The sequence below is a fragment of the Rhinolophus sinicus genome, chromosome 16 (assembly GCF_057876585.1).
Source record: "Rhinolophus sinicus isolate RSI-liver-muscle chromosome 16, RSI-T2T, whole genome shotgun sequence".
NCBI classification, from domain to species: Eukaryota; Metazoa; Chordata; class Mammalia; order Chiroptera; family Rhinolophidae; genus Rhinolophus; species Rhinolophus sinicus.
The window spans coordinates 78,468,594-78,488,691 of record NC_142516.1 but is presented as its reverse complement, the minus strand read 5'-3'; the positions used below and the strand labels follow the sequence as shown (position 1 = coordinate 78,488,691).

Sequence of the window (20,098 nt, the reverse complement as noted above, 5' to 3'; positions counted from 1 at the left end):
TAGAAACAAGGATGGGGTAGTGGGGCGTGGGTCTTGAAGAGAATCAGCAGTGTCTTGCAAGGCAACTATCTCAGAGCAGGCCATTACAGTTAATTCAAGCAATAGGGTTAATATCAGATGGTGATGGAATGGCTGTTTCTACAAGAAAAAATATTCAGTGAAATTTAGAGGTTCAGCGCCCCCAGCTTCATCAGAACAGTTACATATGTTTTTATTTCAGTTTTCAAGAATCCATTCCTTCCCGATAAAGTTCCTTGCTTTTAACAGAACACACTCTGCACAGTTGGAAATTCACCTTGCACTGAAATTAAAAATGAGTCTCCGGGTTTTGTTTTCCAAAAAGTCGGGTCTGTGGCTACAGGAGAAAAATGTTTCTTACAGGGAAGACATAGATTCTTTCGGGTCATTTAAATGTATTTCTGACTGGAAATTGAAGCCTTGAGCTCATGCTTTTATTTCCTTCACTTTATTGAGTACAGTTACAGCAAATATTCAATCTTGTTTCATTCCTTAGTTTAACAAAGGATCAATCTGAATTGGTTGTGGGATTTCTAGAATTGGTTCTCTAATTTGATTTGATTCAAAGGCACTAAAGAGTCTATTTTCAGTTGTTTAAAAAGGCACTAAAGTGGTGTGATGTGGAGATTTGTGTATGTGTGTGTGTGTGTGTGAGTGCGCACGCGCGTGCAAGCACATGCACACACACGCACACACACACTCAAAATATCACCACCGAATACTTTCAATCAAATAATTATAGAAAGCAAAGTTTTTGGGTGATTCATGTTTAATATACTTTGTCAGATGTTTGAATCTGAAATGTTAGTAGCCGGGAACATAAGAATACATCCAGTAAAGCAACACTGTTTTATACTAATTTAAAATTAACCCACAAAAGCAGTATGTATGGGCTTCTCGTATCGGGAAAGTTCCTGTCCATCTGTAACAACCATTACATCTTCCAAAATGCAAGCTAGAGTCAAACAAATAGGAGCAACACCAACACAGGCATGTGTTTATTAAAGGAAGTAGTCATTAAACACACCATTTTTCCTATCAGTTTCACCCCCCCACCACTACCTCCAATTTGGATGATATTACAACCTGCTACTAATGAGTGGCACCATATAGTCAACTACCAAAATTTTAGACACTCAGAGTTCAACTTCCACTCTGCCTAATACCGCTTTCTTTTTCTACCCCTCACAAGTGTTGTCTAGTAAACATCCTGTTCCTTAAACTGTCTCCAAGTCTGTTTCCCAAAGAATCCAAACTGTGACAACAATCACCATGTCTTTATCCGACAATGATTTATCAAGTGTCAATGACTGTAGTAAAGGCTTCCTTTTGGATCTTACATTCCAGTGGAGGAAACAGATCACCAACTCCTCAAGTGCACATGCATTACATCTCAACACCCTCCAAATACAACACTCAGTCCCACACACTATCATAACAACACAGGCATGACTTCCCCTTAGTCACAAATGTCCACAGAAAAAACGAACTGACACATTTGAATACACATGAGACTCCCACCAACTAATTAAACCCCGTCTATGCTATGTTATCATGATTTTACAACAGACTTCATTACGATTAGATTTAGCAAAGTCACTCACCTCATTGACAAGAGTGCAATTTGAACATAATGGTTGGTGGATATTTTCATGGTAAGAAGGAAGACATTAGCGAAATTATGCGGATGTACATGAGAGCTTCACTCATTTCCACTCATTCTCAGTGACTTGAGCTACTCTTGCTGAACAGGATGACGATTTTCAAACTGGGACAACCTGCCCCCTAGCTCTTGTATTACTCAGAATGCGGGAGACACAGAATGACCCTCACAGAGCTTAATAGCTCACACACGACGTCATCAAAAGAGCGGCGTGAGGTGAGCCTCTGTAAATCTCCCCTGGAATTTACAACTAATCGAGCAACTATAACTCCACAAAGGACTCACTGCACAGCAGACAGGCAAGACGAAGAGGCCCACTACCGAATTCACCTAAAGCTGGGCGAATCGCGCGAGCGGAGGATGAGGGAAGGGAGAAGTGCAGAGACGCAGACCTAGCTCAGTGCTTCTAGCTCGCTGCATCCTGGAACTACCGCAGCTGCAGGAGAGGGAAGAACTCAGACAGACTGCTAGGGCTCCGTTTATGGCCCACAGGGCTGAGGGGACAGCATATAACACGGCTGTATCCAACGCTCACGGCAGAGACCTCGGAGAAAAGACTGAGGGAAGAAGGTGAAAACGGTGGTTTAAGCCATCACTGCGGAACAGAGAACGGTCGCCTTAGGCACTGAGACTAGCCGCCCCCTCCATACCCTCCCAGAGCTCGCCCCGCCCCCACCGGCCCGGTGCTAGAAGCGGAACAGTAGCAGTGTCAGATCAAAAGAACAGAATATTTGCTGTTATGAGAACAGTGGACCGCAGACACAGATTCACAGCCCAACTAGTTCCGGCAAAGGGGAGGGAGCTGTGGAAGCAGGACTGGCTGTGGCGGTGGTCGCTGTCATTGCTCTGGGCCACCTCTCACAGCTCACCCCGCCCCTGGCCCCACGTATCTGGGCAGATCCCTGCAGGAGTAAACAGAACTGCTGAAACTCAAGGGCTCTGAATCGGGTGCAGGAAGAGCTTTGCAACCTCAAAACCTCTCCGTATACCCACACGGACACTGCGCCCTATGACCCAGGCAAACTATTAACAGAGGAGAAGTCCATCTCCCAGGGAATCCCCCCATTGTGTGAGAAGCTGGAATAGTGCAGAGAAAACATAGCACTACCGTGTGAGAGAGAAAAAAAGGTGGCAGTCGGAGAGAAAATAAAACATTCTACCAACAAGTACTGGAAAACAAAATAAAGACCTCTTCCTATCAACCTGTTGCAGAAGCCACTCCTGTAGATGTCTAGGAAGGGAAATAATAAATCAGTAATTGCCCTGAATAACCAAGGCAACAAGACAGCTCAGAAAGAAAGTGAAAACTCTCCAGGAAAGGAACTTAAAGATATGGAAATATGTGACTTAAATGACAGAGAATTCAAGATTGCAGTTCTGAAAAAACTCAACAAGATGCAAGAAAACACAGAAAGGCAGTTTAATGAACTCAGAAACACAATCAAAGAACAACATGAGCATTTTACGAAAGTGATTGAAATTTTAAAACAGAACCAAATAGAATTGCTGGAGATTAAGAACTCAATAGAAGAAATTAAGAATGAAATAGCCAGCTTAGGTAGTGGAGTTGACTAGATGGAGGAAAGAATCAGTGACATCGAAGATAGAAACCTGGAAATGACACAGATGGAAGAAGAAAGAGACTTGAGACTTAAAAGAAATGAAAGAACTCTACAAGAACTTTCTGACTCCATCAGAAAGAGCAATATGAGAATAATGGGCATACCAGAAGGAGAAGAAAGAGGTTAGGGAACAGAGAATATATTCAAAAAAATTGTCGATGAGAACTTCCCAAACTTGTGGACAGAACTGGATCCTCGAATCCAAGAAGCAAATAGAACACCTAATTACCTCAATCCCAACAGGCCTTCTCCAAGGCACATTGTATTGAAGCTGTCTAAAATCAACGACAAAGAAAGAATCCTCAAGGCAGCCAGGGAAAAGAAGACGGTAACCTACAAAGGAAAGCCCATTAGATTATCATCAGATTTTTCAGCAGAAACTCTACAAGCCAGGAGGGAGTGGAAACAAATATTCAAACTTTTGAAAGAGAGAAATTATGAGCCAAGAATAATATATCCAGTAAAGATATCCTTTAGATATGAAGGAGGAATAAAGACCTTTCCAGACATACAGAAGCTGAGGGAATTTTTTAATACACGACCTGCACTGCAAAAAATACTAAAGGAGGCTATTCGACCACCATCAACAGGGACAATCTGTGGCAACCAAAACATAAAAAGGGGGAGAGTAAAGGCCTGAACCGGAATATGGGAATGGAGAAAGTAAGCACGCTGAAGAAAATGGAATACTCTAAATATCAAACTTTCTTTTACATAAACTTAAGGGTAACCACTCAAAAAAATCCAGAACTGAAACATATACCATAATAAAAGAAGAAACAGAGGGAAACAACATACAATACCTCCACACAGAAATAATAGCCAACAACAAAAAGGCAAAGAAACAATGGAGACACAGCCTTACCAGAAAACTAAAGATAGAATGACAGGAAATCCTCACATATCAAAAAGTAAATGGACTGAGCTCACCAATAAAAAGGCACAGAGTAGCAGATTGGGTCACAAAACTAAACCCAACCATATGTTGTCTCCAAGAGACACATCTCAGCTACAAGGACAACCAAAGTCTCAAAGTGAAAGGGTGGAAATTGACACTCCAAGCAAATGGTATCCAGAGAAAATCAGGTGTAGCCATAATGATATCAGATGAAACAGACTTCAGGGTGAAAAAGGTAACAAGAGACAAAGATGGACATTTCATAATGGTAAAGGGGACTATACAACAAGAAGACATAACAGTCATCAATATTTATGCCCCCAATCAGGGAGCACCGAAATATACCAAGAACTACTAACAGAACTAAAGGGAGAAATTGACCAAAACACAATTATACTAGGGGACTTAAATACATCATTGACAGCTATGGATAGATCATCCAAACAGAAAATAAATAACGAATTAGCAGCCCTAAATGACACATTAGATGAAATGGACATAACTGACATATATAGAGCACTTCATCCTAAAACATCAGACTATACATTCTTTTCTAGTGTACACGGAACATTCTCAAGGATAGACCATGTATTGGGACATAAAATCAGCCTCAGCAAATTTAAGAAGACTGAAATCATACCAAGCATAGTCTCTGATCACAAGGCTTTGAAATTGGATATCAACTGCAAAAAGAAAGCGGGAAAAAACACAAATACATGGAGATTAAACAACATACTTTTAAAGAACGACTGGGTCAAAGAAGAAATTACAGGAGAGATATGACATATGACAATAAAAATACATCCTACCAAAATTTTTGCGATGCAGCGAAAGCAGCTTTAAGAGGGAAATTTATATCATTACAGGCCTATCTCAAGAAACAAGAAAAATCCCAAATAAATAACCTCATGTTACACCTTAAAGAACTAGAAAAAGAGGAACAAATGAAACCCAAGGTCAGCAGAAGAAAGGAAATAACAAAAATCAGAGCAGAACTAAATGAAATAGAGAAGAAAAAGACAATAGAAAAAATTAATGTGACAAAGAGCGGGTTCTTTGAAAAGATTAACAAAATTGACAAACCCTTGGCTAGACTCACTAAGATAAAAAGAGAGAAGACACTAATGAACAAAATCAGAAATGAAAAAGGGGACGTTATCACGGACACCACAGAAATACAAAGGATCATCCAAGAATACTATGAAGGACTATATGCCACCAAGTTCAATAACCTAGAAGAAATGGACAAGTTCTTAGAAACATATAGCCTTCCTAGGCTGAACCATGAAGAACTGGAAAATCTAAACAGACCGATCACCAGTAACGAAATTGAATCAGTCATCCAAAACCTCCCCAAAAGCAAAAGTCTGGGACCAGATGGCTTCACGAGTGAATTCTACCAAACCTTCAAAGAGGATCTAACACCAATCCTGCTCAAACTATTCCAAAAAATTGAAGAAGAGACAGTACTCCCTAACTCATTTTATGAGGCCAACATTACCCTGATACCAAAACCTGGTAAGGACAGCACAAAAAAAGAAAACTACAGACCAATATCTCTGATGTATACAGATGCAAAAATACTAAGCAAAATTCTAGCAAATTGAATACAACAATGCATTAAAAAGATTATTCATCACGACCAAGTGGGGTTCATCCCTGGGGCACAAGGATGGTTCAACATCCGCAAACCCATCAATGTGATACATCACATAAACAAAATAAAGGACAAAAATCACATGATTATATAAATTGATGCACAAAAAGCATTTGACAAGATACAACATCCATGTATGATCAAAACACTTAATAAAATAGGTATAGAAGGAAAATAACTTAACATAATAAAGACCACATATGACAAGCCCTCAGCTAATCTCATAATTAATGGAGAAAAACTGAAGCCCTCTGCTCTACGTTCAGGATCACGACAGGGCTGGGAGTCCCCTATCACCTCTGCTTTTCAACATACTGTTGGAAGTCCTCGCCAGGGCAATCAGGCAAAAGAAAGACATAAAAGGCATCCAAATTGGGAATGAAGAAGTTAATTTGTCACTCTTTGTAGATGACACGATGCTATATATAGAAAACCCTAAAGACTCCACCAAAAAGCTATTAGAAATGATCAACGAATACAGTAAAGTTGCCGGCTACAAAATCAATGTACTAAAGTCCATTGCATTCCTATATACTGACAATGAAATCTCAGGAAAAGAAATACAAAAAACAATTCCTTTTGCAACTGCAGCAAAAAGAATGAAATACCTAGGAATAAATTTAACCAAGGATGTGAAAGACCTATATGCTGAAAACTATAAGACATTTTTAAAAGAAATTGAAGAAGACACAAAGAAACGGAAAGACATTCCGTGCTCATGGATTGGAAGAATCAACATAGTTAAAATGGCCATATTACCCAAAGCAATATACAGATTTAATGCAATCCCCATCAAAATCCCAATGGCATTTTTTAAAGAAATAGAACAAAAAATCATCAGATTTGTTTGGAACCACAAAAGACCCCGAATAGCCAAAGCAATCTTAAGAAAAAAGAACAATACTGGAGGTATCACACTCCCTGACTTGAGCTTGTACTACAGGGCTACAATAATCAAAACAGCATGGTATTGGCAGGAAAACAGACACACAGACCAATGGAATAGAATTGAGAACCCAGAAATAAAACCACATAAATATGGACAGACAATTTTTGACAAAGAAGCAAAAAACATACAATGGAGAAAAGACAGCCTCTTCAATAAATCGTGCTGGGAGAACTGGAAAGCCACGTGCAAAAGAATAAAACTGGACTGCTATCTGTCACCACGTACCAAAATTAATTCAAAATGGATCAAAGACTTAAGCATAAGACCTGAAACAATAAACTGCATACAAGAAAATGTAGGTACTAAACTTATGGACCTTGGGTTCAAGAGCATTTTATGAATTTGACTCCAAAGGCAAGGGAAGCAAAAGTTAAAATAAATGAATGGGACAATATGAAACTTAAAAGCTTCTGCACAGCAAAAGAAACCATCAACAAAATAAAGAGGCAACCAACTGAATGGGAGAAGATTTTTGCAAACAGTGCCTCCGATAAGGGGCTAATATCCAAAATATACAAGGAACTCATGCAACTCAACAACAAAAAAACAAATAGCCCAATTGAAAAATGGGCAGACGACCTCAAGAGACATTTCTCCAAAGAGGACATACAAATGGCAAGTAGACATACGAAAAAATGCTCAACATCACCAATCGTCAGAGAAATGCAAATAAAAACCACAATGAGATATCACCTCACCCCAGTCAGAATGGCTATCATCAACAAGACAAATAATAACAAGTGTTGGAGAGGCTGTGGAGAAAAAGGAACCCTCATACACTGTTGGTGGGAATGCAGACTGGTGCAGCCGTTATGGAAGGCAGTGTGGAGGTTCCTCAAAAAATTACGAATAGAATTACCATATGACCCAGCAATCCCTCTCCTGGGTATCTACCCAAAAAATCTGAAAACATTTATACATAAAGACACGTGTGCTCCAATGTTCATTGCAGCTTTGTTTATGGTGGCCAAGACATGGAAACAACCAAAATGTCCTTCGATAGATGAATGGATAAAGAAGTTGTGGTATACATACACAGTGGAATACTATTCGGCGGTAAGGAAAGATGATATAGGAACATTTGTGACAACATGGATGGATCTTGAGAGTGTAATGCTGAGCGAAATAAGTCAGACAGAAAAAGCAGAGAACCATATGATTTCACTGATACGTGGTATATAAACCAAAAACAACAAAAGAACAAGACAAACAACAAAAGAACAAGACAAACAAATGAGAAACAAAAACTCATAGACACAGACAATAGTTAAGTGGTTACCAGAGGGTAAGGGGGGAGGCGGGTGGTAGATGAGGGTAAAGGGGATCAAATATATGGCGATGGAAGGAGAACTGACTCTGGGTGGTGACCACACAAAGGGATTTATACATGATGTATTACAGAATTGTTCACCTGAAATCTATGTAATTTTACTAACAATTGTCACCCCAATAAGTTAAAAAAAAATAGCTCACACGCATTACCAGCCTCCACTGCAGCCCCCCCCCCCACCCCCAATCACTAAACCGCCCACGCAGCCGGTTCCCAGTGGTGCCAATTCCCTGGTGTAAACAGCACCGGGCGTGAGCCATGTGGGGCCATGAACCCACACTGTGGGGCATCACCCCACACAGACCCGGGAGGCAAATAGCCCACAGTCTGAACAGCAGTGAAGAGCAGTGATACCTGGGGGGTGCAGAGTCCGGCCATCCGTTACCTCCATGTTTACATAACTGACTCCGGAGGCCGCCATGCGAGGCACCGCCCCGAGGCAGGAAGGCCGTTGGGCCCACGCCCAACCGGGCTACGCATGCGCATCTGCCACAGCGAACCAGTGCAACGAACCCTGGGAGCTGTTGCAGGACAGCGGTCCACGCCCACGAGGGCCCCAGCCCCAGGGGCCGTGCGTGTGCGTCCGGGCACGAGACAAGCCAGGAATTGGCCTGCACTGTGCCTGCGGGAGAGGAAAGAAAAGGACGTGCTGGGTGCCCTGCGAAGCTTCTCGGGAGGCGTGTCCTCCTCACAACCGTCCTTGGCCATCCCTAAACCACCGCGTGTGAACTGAGCCCTTAAAACCTTAAAATTGCGATCTTGCAATCCATGTCCTTAGATACGAGCCTCCTCAAAGTTTTGGAGAGCTCTACCTAAAGTACCTATCCTCGAATTGAAGCAAGTGCTTTCGTGCCCTTTGGACGGCATTTCGGTGGTTTCTAAAATTAGTAGGCCATTTTCCCTAGCAAGACGGAAGGTTCCATTAAACAATTCTGGCAAAGAATTTTAGACCTGGGAAGCACTCCAAGACATACTCACCCCTGACTCCATTCCTAGAGTTTTCCCAAACGCATTTACTGTATTAGAATGTTTTCCTTGGTGTGTTCATTTAGTGTACGGAGGGTTTTCAATAAATGTTGCTTCACAGATGTTTCCTTTGCAAGGTTTTTATTGTAACGTTGATCAAGAATGAACAGTCTGGGCCAGTTTCAGTGGACGTTAGCAGGCAGTACGGGAACAATTTTGTCCTCCTTCGGTTTTTTTGTTTTATTTTGCATATATTAGCCCAATCAACTTGCCGACTTGAGTTTGTAATACTTTCCAAAGAAATTTCAGATCGTCTTTCTGGTCATTGGCAAGATTAGAGCGTTTCTCACTTCATAGGATAACTCTCTGGACCACTCACACCTAACAGCACTAAGCTTCTCCAAGTGCACAGACTGAAAACTCCACAGGACACAAACATGGTGTCTCACTGTACCTCCAATGTTCCATGTTTGGGTGGAAGATCCTCTATCGTCTGAGGCCTGTGATTCATATTCAGAAATGTTTTTTATCAGCATTAAATGCCAGCCCTCGACCTTGCTGCTAGAATACTCAGAGCTCTGGATCCAAAGCACATTTAGCTACCCCCTTGCATGACCAGTCTTCCCCAATTCCATTTGAGGTAACCTGTTACATCTTCTTCTTGGGTCTAGGACTTTGACGTAGTACATAAGGGATCGCAGTACTGGAACCGGATGATTTTTCCCCAACACAATTTTTGTCAGTGACCCTGAGAACACTCATTCAAATCCTATCAGAGCCATGAGTGAGAATCTTGTAAATAATTGATTGACTGACTAGACAAGGGGAGGAAGCAACAGGGAAGCCTCCCTTTCTTGAGTGAGTGAGTACCTGAGAACAATCTTTTGCCTCACCATACCTCTGATAAGAAGTTACTAGTTGAACATTATGTAAGAATTCCTGATGATAAAAGCTCAAGTCCGGAGAAATATATTCAAGTTGTTTATTCTTTTCAATCTCCAACAGGATTTTTTTTTTTTCCCAAAATGCAGTTCACTGTGATTTTCCTTGAATGGCTCTCACCTCATCTTCTCATTTTCTCTCGAGACAATTTTTCCTTGCAAGGGGCAAGAAACTTCTTAAGCGCCAATAGTAGTTCTTCTTGGTGAATGTTCAGTGTGGAACAGTCCTTCTAAACCTCTCCTCCCTTCTCCAACGCCCTACCATCAGTAGGAATGCTGCTGCTACAGCAGGGAATGAAGCTTGTCTCCCAAAGGTTTGGTTGCAATCCCCTGAAATTGTCACCCCGGTGTCCCTTGACCGATTTCCTGACAATCCTTTCCTGTCACACCACAAAACACAAATGCTCTTTTATATCATTTTGACAGGGATAAACTAACACTTATAAACAATATGAAAATGAGAAACAAGTGTTTTTAACAGGCTGCTACCATGCATCATATGAAGATGGGACCCCATGCGATGATGGGCCTCGAGTCCAGAGAGCAAGGGACTATGATGCTTACAGGAAATTCAGAAGCTCATCAACGGTGCTTTCATGCTCAGGCTTGGGAGCTACGACTTGGAGGGAAGCAGGTTTGTGTGAATGGTGATTGAACATGGAGGCTAGCACTCTGCCTTTGTATTAGGTGCATATTCATCTCACGTGTACTGGGTTTTTAACACCTAGGAAAACCAGAACCTTAAGATGTTAAGCCCCATTAGCGTGGGGCTCAAGAAGAAGATTTTCTGCCTTCCTCTCCTTTACTTCTGTCCTTACCCACACTAAGCATAGACATTCAGTGCTGGATGACGGCTCTTCCAAATTTCATATCATCCAAAGAGCATGTAGAATCAAGAGTGTGTGCAATTATGTTTTGCAGTAGAGCTACGATGCACGCGTGAATCTCTTTACAGGGGTGAGTAACTCATGATAGCTTAATATATTACTTTTTTGTAGACTTGCCAGATAAAACACAGGATCCCTGTTTCAGAAAAACAGCAAAGAAATTGGCGGTAAGAGTATGTAAAAAATATTGCATGGGACACAATTACCCTAAAAAGACCTCCAGTGTATATCTGAAATTCGAATTCACTTGGCATTCATTATGTTCTACATGTGGCCAACTATCCTTTCAGGTAGTGTGAATTTTAAGGGACTGGAGAACTTCTTGTTCTAGGAATCTAGCCCCCAGAAATAAAAAGAGGAGCCACATTACCAGTACAAAGACAATCATTATAAATATCTGCAAATATATCAGAACATACATCAATCTTTAACCTGAAAAAAAGTGACAGCATTTTAAAAACTGAAAATAGCTTGCATTTGCTTTTCGTCACATAGCACATCTCTGGAAAGATTTAAAGGAAACAGATAATACTGGCATGCTGTGGGAAAGAGGTCTGTGCTGCCGGTGGAAAGGGTAAGAGGAAAACTCGTCACTGCCTTTTCCATTTTGCACAATTTGATTGTGAAGTATGCAGAAGCATTACTTATTTAAAACATTACGTTAAAATCATGTAAATGATAAAAAAAATTAAATGTTTAACAACACGGTACTCTGAGAAACAAAAAGGTGTGATTTCTGGTCTTGGCCTGACTTTGGTGGACTGGAGCAAAAGGGATGGTTAGTAAGGCTGGGCCTGTTGGGGTCTGCAGAGCTTCCAGCACTGGTCGCTACTTGGGGCCACAGGACTCCTTTCTAAAGAATGATGTGCACCCAGCAACCCAACATGCAGGGTCTGCTGAGTCAATCCTAATTTCAAACACTGGGCTCCATGTGGCCATCAGTACCCATGGATTTAGACTATGTGTTGTGAATTTTGTTCAGAAAGTGTAGCCTGTGTTGAAGGAAGCCGAGAGCCAGGTAGAAAGCATGCTGAGGGACACAAAACTACCAGTAGGATGATGGACAAAGAATTGAAACAAAGAGAACATCTAGTAAAACATTGGTGCTCTGAATCTATAAAAGCAACGTATAAATTGCCTCAAGAGGCACACACCAGTTGTGTTGTCACTGTACAATTTGAAAGATGCTTCTGGTTCTTGCCTACCTGCCAGAGGCCTTCACGGAATGTCTCCCCACCCCCACCCAGGCCCACTTCCCCTCCACCCCTCCCCCACTGCAGAATGTCTTGAGCACCACATTCTACTGTTTAAATTCAAACTTTTCCCTCCTTCATTTGGATGCTGAGCATCTGCTGGAGCAGGTCACTCTCTCTGGGTCTTGGACTTGACTTTTTTGATTGTGGAGCATTACTAGGCAGTGCGGTCAGTGTCTCGGTCTGCGGGGATGACTTCAAAAGGAGGTAAGCGGGTAGGTTGGAGGGGGGCATGTTTAGAGATTCTGCCATCCCTCCAATGGTTGGGATATAGGTGTGACATAGTTTGGGTAGGCGAAACAGAGTTTGGACTGAGTAGAGGAAGGGGTTAGCACTGGACCTCCAAGGACACGTCACCTGGGGAGGCTGGGAGCCAGTGGAAACCTGTGACAGACAGCGCAGGACAGGAGAGCTCCTAAGAGGTGGATCAGGACAACTCGGGGGAAACGTCTGGCTATGGAGAAAGGACGGCAGCGGACACACTGATTCCTTCTAGAGGGGAGACAAGCCACTTGGACATGCGTGTGTGGGGTGTAGTGGGTGATGTCGTGCTGGTGGCACCGGGAGGGTCACGGGGAAAGCCGAACCCTGTGTCCTGTTCTTCAGGCAGCTGGAGCTTGCCCCACAATAGCTTTCTAAGGGCTGTGAACTGAGCACATTAGATCGAATGGGGAAGTGGGGAGAGGTGGTCTTAGCCGGAGACTTGTCCAGTGGGGCTGCCTGTGGCCCGGTCTACAGTGAAATGTTCCTCGCCGAGGGCCAAGCTGGAAGGCACTCTAACTGCTGCAATCCAGAGCATTTTCACTCTTTCCTGCCCAGAGCTCACTCCTTCTCAGTCCAGGTAGCTGTTGTCTTGGATTCAACAGGGGCAGGGTCACCGTGTAACTTCCATCAAGATGGGGCTGGGTTCCGTGAGTCGTTCTGAACTGTTCTCCCTCGGTGTAAATCAGTTCTTCAGACCTACTTGATCATGTTGCGTCTCCTCAGGCCTGCGTTGCACCTTGGAGATGAGGGTTTGCTCTAATTCCATGTCACTACTTCATGGACAGGGAACGGATGGGGATGGTAGTTGGTTTTCTGGTGGAACGTCTGTGAAGGTGGATTGCTTTTCTCAGGGGGCTAGGAGAGTAGCACAGAAGCAGGAAGACGATCTTCTATCTTATTATGAAACGTGCTAGGACACCTGTCCTGATGAGTTAGGTGCATGTGGTGTGTACCTTGTTCTCCTGGAACAGGGTCTGCATGAGTTCCTCTGAACAGGAATGTGTCCCAGATAACTCTGTCCCAGTGACACCTGGTTTACTGTGTGTGCACTTTTCACTGTTGGGAGCTGGGAGGGGAAGGGCCACGGACAGTCTGCAGACCTACAACCAATCTAACGTGACAGCAGCTATGGAAATCTCTGGAAACCTCCACTGACAGCCTCACTGCTCTCCATTGCCTGGCCCTTTTCTAATCCTCGGCAGCCATTGCTGGCTGTGAAATGACAGAATCTAAGGGACACAACGCCTACTTCGCAGACCCCTCTCCTGGGCACAGAGCTGCTAAGTGGTGGCAACGACTCTGAGCATGGGGGATAGAGTGGCAGAATCTGTCCCATGTTAAGTGTTTGCTGTGGTTGGTTCTGAGTTGTGCGTACAGGCCAGGTTGGGGTGTTTAGGGGTTATATCAGGGCTCCTGGGTCTTCCTTGTGGAGAGCCATTACTCAAGAGTTTTGTTTTCTGTGCTTGGCCAGGGAAGAAGGAGGGTGATTTACATCAAGCCTCTGGAAAAGGAAGACTGAGGGGGAGATGGGGCGCTAATATTTTAGACACTGCCTGTTCACGAAGGCACTTTGGGTGCCTACAACTTACCTTGGAGAAGGTCCCTATCTTCTAATGAGTCTGTCTATGGCCATTTTCCACAGAGCAGATGTCTGCCCAGTTTCATGACTCGGGAGACAGCCTCTGAGGCTGGCAGGGTCAGAGGTGAGGGAATCCTTAGGAGGCTCCGAGACTCAGAGCTGGCGGGGTGATTTCAGGGAGCCTTGGTGCACAGGCGCATACTCCCCAGTGGAATAATTCTCAAGCTGAGGTCAGAGCATGAAAATCACCCAAGGGCATTTGCAAACTGCAGCTTCCCCATACAAAGGGTCCTTACCTGTTGAGACTCATCGCTCCGAGTCCCCTGTGGCTAAAGGGGACGCAGAGCGCCTCTGTCCTGGTTACTGACTGTCCTACTCCATTCACCCCTTTCGTTTGTCTCAACAGCATCTGCAGGGCTCAGACCGGCAGAGACCACGAGCCCTGGTGCTTCCATGTCTCCTTTCATGGCGCTGCCTTTTCCGCCACCCACTGCTGGCCCCGCATACTGGCCACCTGGGGAGCATTACCTGCCGCCCCTCATGACACCGTCATTTCCTCCTGGCCAGCCCGTGGTGCTGCCGGCTTTCCCTGGGACACCTTCGGTGGCAGGAGATGCTGGCCATGGCCCCACAGGGACTGGGGCCGGCAACATCATTGTCCAGGTCGGATCAGAAGTGGGACGAGCAGAGCTGCCCCAGACTCAGACCTTGGTCCTTACTCAGGCCCCGCTCAACTGCAGTGCTCCGGGGGCCCTCGGTGGGGGTGCTGTGTGTCCTGCACCCCAATTCTTCACAGCCTCTGCGCTGCAGACCGTTATGCTCGCTCCGGCTATTGGGGGCACCCAGGCTGTCCAGGGCAGCTGGTGCCCAGGCCTTCCTCCTCAGGCCCCACCACCAGCTGCCCCGCTGGCTTCCATCGTCTCCCCAGTGAGTGCTGGGCCATGGCCAAATGGGGCTCCCAGAGAGGGTGGCCTTTCCACCTCCCGCTCCAAGGCTGCTTCGAACAACTGCGGTAACCCCAAGAGTGTGTATGAGAACTTCCGGTGTTGGCAGCGCTTCAAGGCCCTGGCCTGGAGACACCTACCCCAGAGTTCCGACGCAGAAGCTCTTTCCTGCTTCCTCATGTGAGTGCACTGGGTAGGGGCACGGGGAGCTCGGCTGGAGCTTTCACATAGAGGGGACGGCGGTTGGGCATGCAGGGCGCCTTATCCTGGGACACAGCAAGGAAGGTCTGAGGGTGGTGTCCACGCTCTGAGAAGGCGCATTCTTGGTAATCCGCATCACATGTCCCGTTCATGACCTCCTCTGAGGTGCCGTGTCTCAACTGACCCCAGCAGCCTGAGTCCAGCTCCTACTACGACTTGACTTGTGACTCTGGGAGGCATTTCCTTCCGCACGCTTGGTCCCTTGTAAAAAGGGACAATTCTACTTAATTCAGAGGACTGCAGAGGAGACTCCTTGGGTTAGTCATTGAAGTGTTCTCAGATTGCCTGGCACAGGCCATGCCTCATTAATGATAGTGATTATGGCACGAACGGGCAATCTTGAAGAGGAAAAGACCTCCCAAAGCCAGAGTGTCCCTGCTATAGGGTGCGAGTGCACGGTCAGCCTCAGGTCCAGGCTCATGGGCCGGTGTGAATGTGAGGCAGCAACGACAGTAGTGGGGGGCTTCTCTTTGCACACCCAGACTCCTCCTCCCACACCTGCATCAGTCATGCTGTGGGGGGCCCGGGTGCACTACACAGCTGGGTGGGTCTGGCGGGTGGACGCCGGGCTGTAGACCGTGACTGACCTTGAGGGCTTACAGCCCAGTGCTCCGGTCCCTGTCCCGTCTGAAGCCCACCATGACGTTGGAGAACGGACTGAAGCGGGCCATGCGGGAATGGCAGCACACAAGCAACTTTGACCGGATGATCTTTTACGAGATGGCAGAAAAGTGAGCCAGCATCTGGGGTCCCGAGGGCTGCAGGGCGGGGGTGGGCTGACTTCAGGCAGGGTCCGCTTTGGTGGTGCTCTTCAGAGAGGGTGTTGGGAGGAGGGGGTCTCGGCCAGCACAGGGCCCTCACAGCGTCAAGGCACTTGCTCTGCCATCCCTCCAACAGCTGCTGCCTTTGCTGGGCTCCGGGCCGGCGTCCTCCTCAGCCGGCTCATGCCTCCCTCTCCCCCAGGTTCATGGAGTTTGAGGAGGAGGAGATGCAGATTCGGAAGTTGCAGTGGATGAAGGCGGAGCAGGGCCTGCCTCCCGCTGCCCCACCAAAGCCTGATCCTTGGGAGCCCCCAGCCCCACTGGTGGGCTCGCAGCCAGGTAGGGCACCGAGTTCCCATGGCCAAAGGCAACTGGGGCTCAGGGCCAGCCATTGTTCCCACATCGGTCCTTTTCTTCAAAGGGTCATTGTTCTCTCAATCACAACAGCCATGGGAGCCAGGGTCTCAGGTGCCCTTTGCCACCACGGGGTCTGGACCTGGTCAAGTTTCGTAACCCCTCTCCCAACTCCCTGTCACAGGATGCAACGTGAAGTCAGCTAAGAAGCGGGTTGGATGGGATGCCCCTCAGAGTGTCTGTGGCTGCACACCTACTCACATGTGACTCTCTTACATGCTTCCCTGTCCCCTCCCACAGTCACAGGACTTCAGGTGGTCCCGACCCGACAGCACTCATGTTAGCATCCCCCAAACACTGCTGTCCCACTGCTATCACCATCTCATGCTCAGGAGGTGGAAGCTGGAGGCCCTCACGCTCCCTCCTCCTTCCGCTCCTCCCCAGCGTGCGTTCCCAGGACGGCCATACCCGGAGCCCATCCTGCCGGCCCGCAACCACACAGAGCCCAGCGGCCCCGGGAGACCAACACACCAGAGGAGATTCCCCCTGAGGCCGTGAGAGAGTACATGGACATCATGGATGAGCTCTTGGGGTCGGCCCACTCAGCCACCGGAGAGCCAGGTGGAGAATGGGAAGAAGACAGAAAGGAGCCGCAGCAGGATGACGATGGGACCTACCCGGCCCCGGGTCTCCTGAGCTACATTGACGAGCTGTGTTCCCAGGAAGACTTCGACACCAAGGTGGGCTGGCTCAGAGCTCTGGGGTCTAAAAGATTCCAGGGAGTGGCACTCTGGCACCCAGCTCTGGGTTCCTGAGTTGTGTGTGGGCGTGGCTGTGAGTGTGTGTGTGTGTGTGTGTGTGTGTGTGTGTGTGTGTGTGATGACCATGACAGTGTAAAACACTCATCTTCTGCATGAGGATGCGGTGGGTCCTAGGTTTTTCACTTTTCCCCCGGTCCTGCCAACTCACAGGTTACTCCAACACTGCTCACAACTTCTTCCTTCTGTTCCAGGTGGAGGAGGTCATTCACCCCCGATTCCTGGAACAATTGCTTTCCTCAGAACCACAGCTGGATCCCGCAGCCTTAGCTGAGGAATTGAAGCAGGAGGAAGCACTCACAGCGGCCCAGGTAAGCCAAGAGATGGAGGGACCTCTGGTTTGTTAGAGGAGGGAGACACCCCAGAAATAACCGGGGAGGGAGGGACCTTGGTTGAGTCAGGAAGGGAGGGACTCCAGGTATGGGGTCGGGTCAGGTGAGCCATGGGAGGGAGCACCCAGGTAAACCAGGCCAGGGAGGACCCAATGACTCTGCCCACCCCTCCCGTGCCTGTAGGCACAGTGTGCAGGGGCCCAGCTGTGGCGTGGGTGCCTTGCAGGAAGACAGGAAGGAGAGGACTATAGGAAAGGGTGGATGGGGTACCCAGAAGAGGAGGGGAGGACACAAAGCTGGGAATGTGGCACAGGATGACGGCAGGAGAGCCACAGGTGTGTCTTTGCATTTGAGTCCCAGGGTCCCCCACTACCCTCCTCTCTCCAATGCCACTGTCCCATCAGCCCTGCTGCTGCTGCTCCTCCTCCTCTCACAAATGTGTGCAGAGCAGTCACTGTCTGCCTCTTCCCTCCCAGCTGGCCTTGAAAGGGGAGGAGAGTGAACAGGCACCCCAGAGCCATCGTGAACCCCGATTGGACTCACCTCCTTCTGTATCTGAGGCCAGTGAAGATGCCAGGAGGCATGACTATGGCCCCCAGCTGGGGGTCAGTGACATAGCCTGCCCACCAGAGGCTGACTTCAAGGACCCTCAAAGGCACTGTCGAGCAGACGCCCACCTGTCCAGGCCCAAAGTCTTTGATGTGTCTTCAGGATGTCAGGAGTCCCCAGCACTCCGGGCTCGATGGCCCCCCTCTCCTCCCGACGGTCCCAGGCGCACTGCCTCACGGCAGGGACCCAGGGATACCTCCATTCCCGGAGAGACCTGTCCTGTTGCGGAGACTCACAGGCCAGCGGACTGGTGCGGTGTGGAGGAGGAAGTGCTCCCCAGCCTGTCCTTCCTCTTGGACTCTCAGAACAGCCTGCTGCCCTGGCGGTTCCCCGAGAGTCCTGTCTCTGCCTCAGGTCTTGTCTTCCCTGGAGGTCGGGGGGACCGGGGAGCTCCTCAGTCCCTGTCTCATCAGAGACTAGGCCTCAGCCGAGTTGACCCTTCAGCTGCCAAGTCTAGGAAGCGTGCTCTGGATGGAGACCCAGCTCCTGCTGAGAAGACCCCACGTCTCGGCACGGACCTCAGTGTCTCTGGGAGGCCAGCCTTGGCTCTGGGGCCAATCTGCTCCTCACAGCCTCAAAAGAGAAAGTGGGACCCCTTTATCATGGGGAAGAGAAGAAAGCTGCACTGCAGCCAGTAGGGAGCATTGGGGTGTTCCTCTTGGTGCCAGCCCCCCGGAGGGGCCAGATCAGATGTGACGGGGCTGTTCCCCACAGGAGCCAAAGGGACCCCTCCTCATACTAGGCCTGATCCTGGCTATTCTACTGACGTGGGAGGGAGGGAGAGAGGGAGGGATAGAAGGAGGGCCAGACCATTAGGGTAGGGGTAGGGGTGGGGTAGGAGCGGCATCTTTGGGGTATCGTGTGTAAATTATGAATAAAGATGGTTTTGTTGAGAAGTGTTCTGGGAGCCGCTGTCTCCATGCTCGGGTCCGTGCTGCTCCGTGGAGAGGGACCTGAGAGGAAGGAAGGATGCGGAAGGTCATGGGCACTATGGATACACAGGTGACCCTCTAGTCCCTTCCTCCAGGTTGACAGGACCTCCTGCAGACTGCTCCTGGAATCATACAGCTCTCTAATCACCAGGAACCCCTCGTAGCATCCCTACTCCCAAGACCAGGCTGGGTGAGGGATCTCCCATCATCATCTGCACCCTGAACCCTCTGGGGATGGGGGACCTGCTTTTGAGGCTTTCATCCCTCTGGACCATTAACCAGTTTTCCAGAACAGAGTCAGCCCTTGTGTTTAGGGAGCTTCTCTGTGCCTCCTGGATGTAGTCAGACTACGGGGCTGGGCTATCCTCAGCTCTTCCAGGGTTTCCTGTGTGGGTGGCCTGGTCGGAGAGGAAAAGGCTGGGCCTCAGAGGACAGGCTCTCTGCCTCTGTGCCTCGTTGCAGGTGAAGCATCCTCTGGTCTCAGTGGGGTGATTGACTATGGAGGGAGGTGGAGGTGGTGAAGACGGAACAAGAGGGAGTGGACTGAGAAGAGAGAAAGGGGGTTCCTCCTTAAGGTGTGTACGCCAGAAATGACAGAGGGCGAGGAGGATACCAAGTCCCTTGAGGGCTTTCTCTTGGGAGCATCTTGTCCAATCCAGGGAGGAGGACCCATCTGCTGGGGCCGGGGGGACTGGGCTCAGGGCCCAAGGGTCTTCAGGGACACCCCACAGCTGCTGTCCCTTCTCTCCCAACAATGGCCGGACTCTTGTGTGACTAGATGCAGACACACATTTATATTCGCATTGAAGACAGTTCCTACTAACAAGCTGCGAGCTAGTTTCACAAGCACAGCACACCCAGCAGGGAACGCGGGAGGGGGTCGAGGCGTGTGCACCCTGGGGCTGAGTGCTGTGGATTCAGGCTGAGTGGAGGGGAGGCCTCAGTTGACCTGCTGTGAGCACTAGCACAGACCCCATGGTCAGAACAGGGCAGCTGAACCCCAGCTGTAAGAGAGATGAACAAACGGTGAGGGACAGGTGCTGAGCCAGGGAGCACACCC

At 47.8% G+C, this 20,098-nt stretch overlaps 1 protein-coding gene across 1 annotated transcript; it reads left to right on the top strand.

Moving 5' to 3' along the window:
* The first annotated feature begins 12,375 nt into the window (after positions 1–12,375).
* LOC141569921 (NUT family member 2G-like) lies at positions 12,376–18,744 on the top strand. Its single transcript, XM_088793425.1, has 7 exons — positions 12,376–12,391; positions 14,434–15,151; positions 15,835–15,963; positions 16,196–16,332; positions 16,792–17,087; positions 17,360–17,503; positions 17,974–18,744. Exons 1-7 carry the CDS (start codon positions 12,376–12,378, stop codon positions 18,742–18,744), a joined length of 2,211 nt encoding a protein of 736 aa, XP_088649551.1.
* Positions 18,745–20,098: the final 1,354 nt, after the last annotated feature.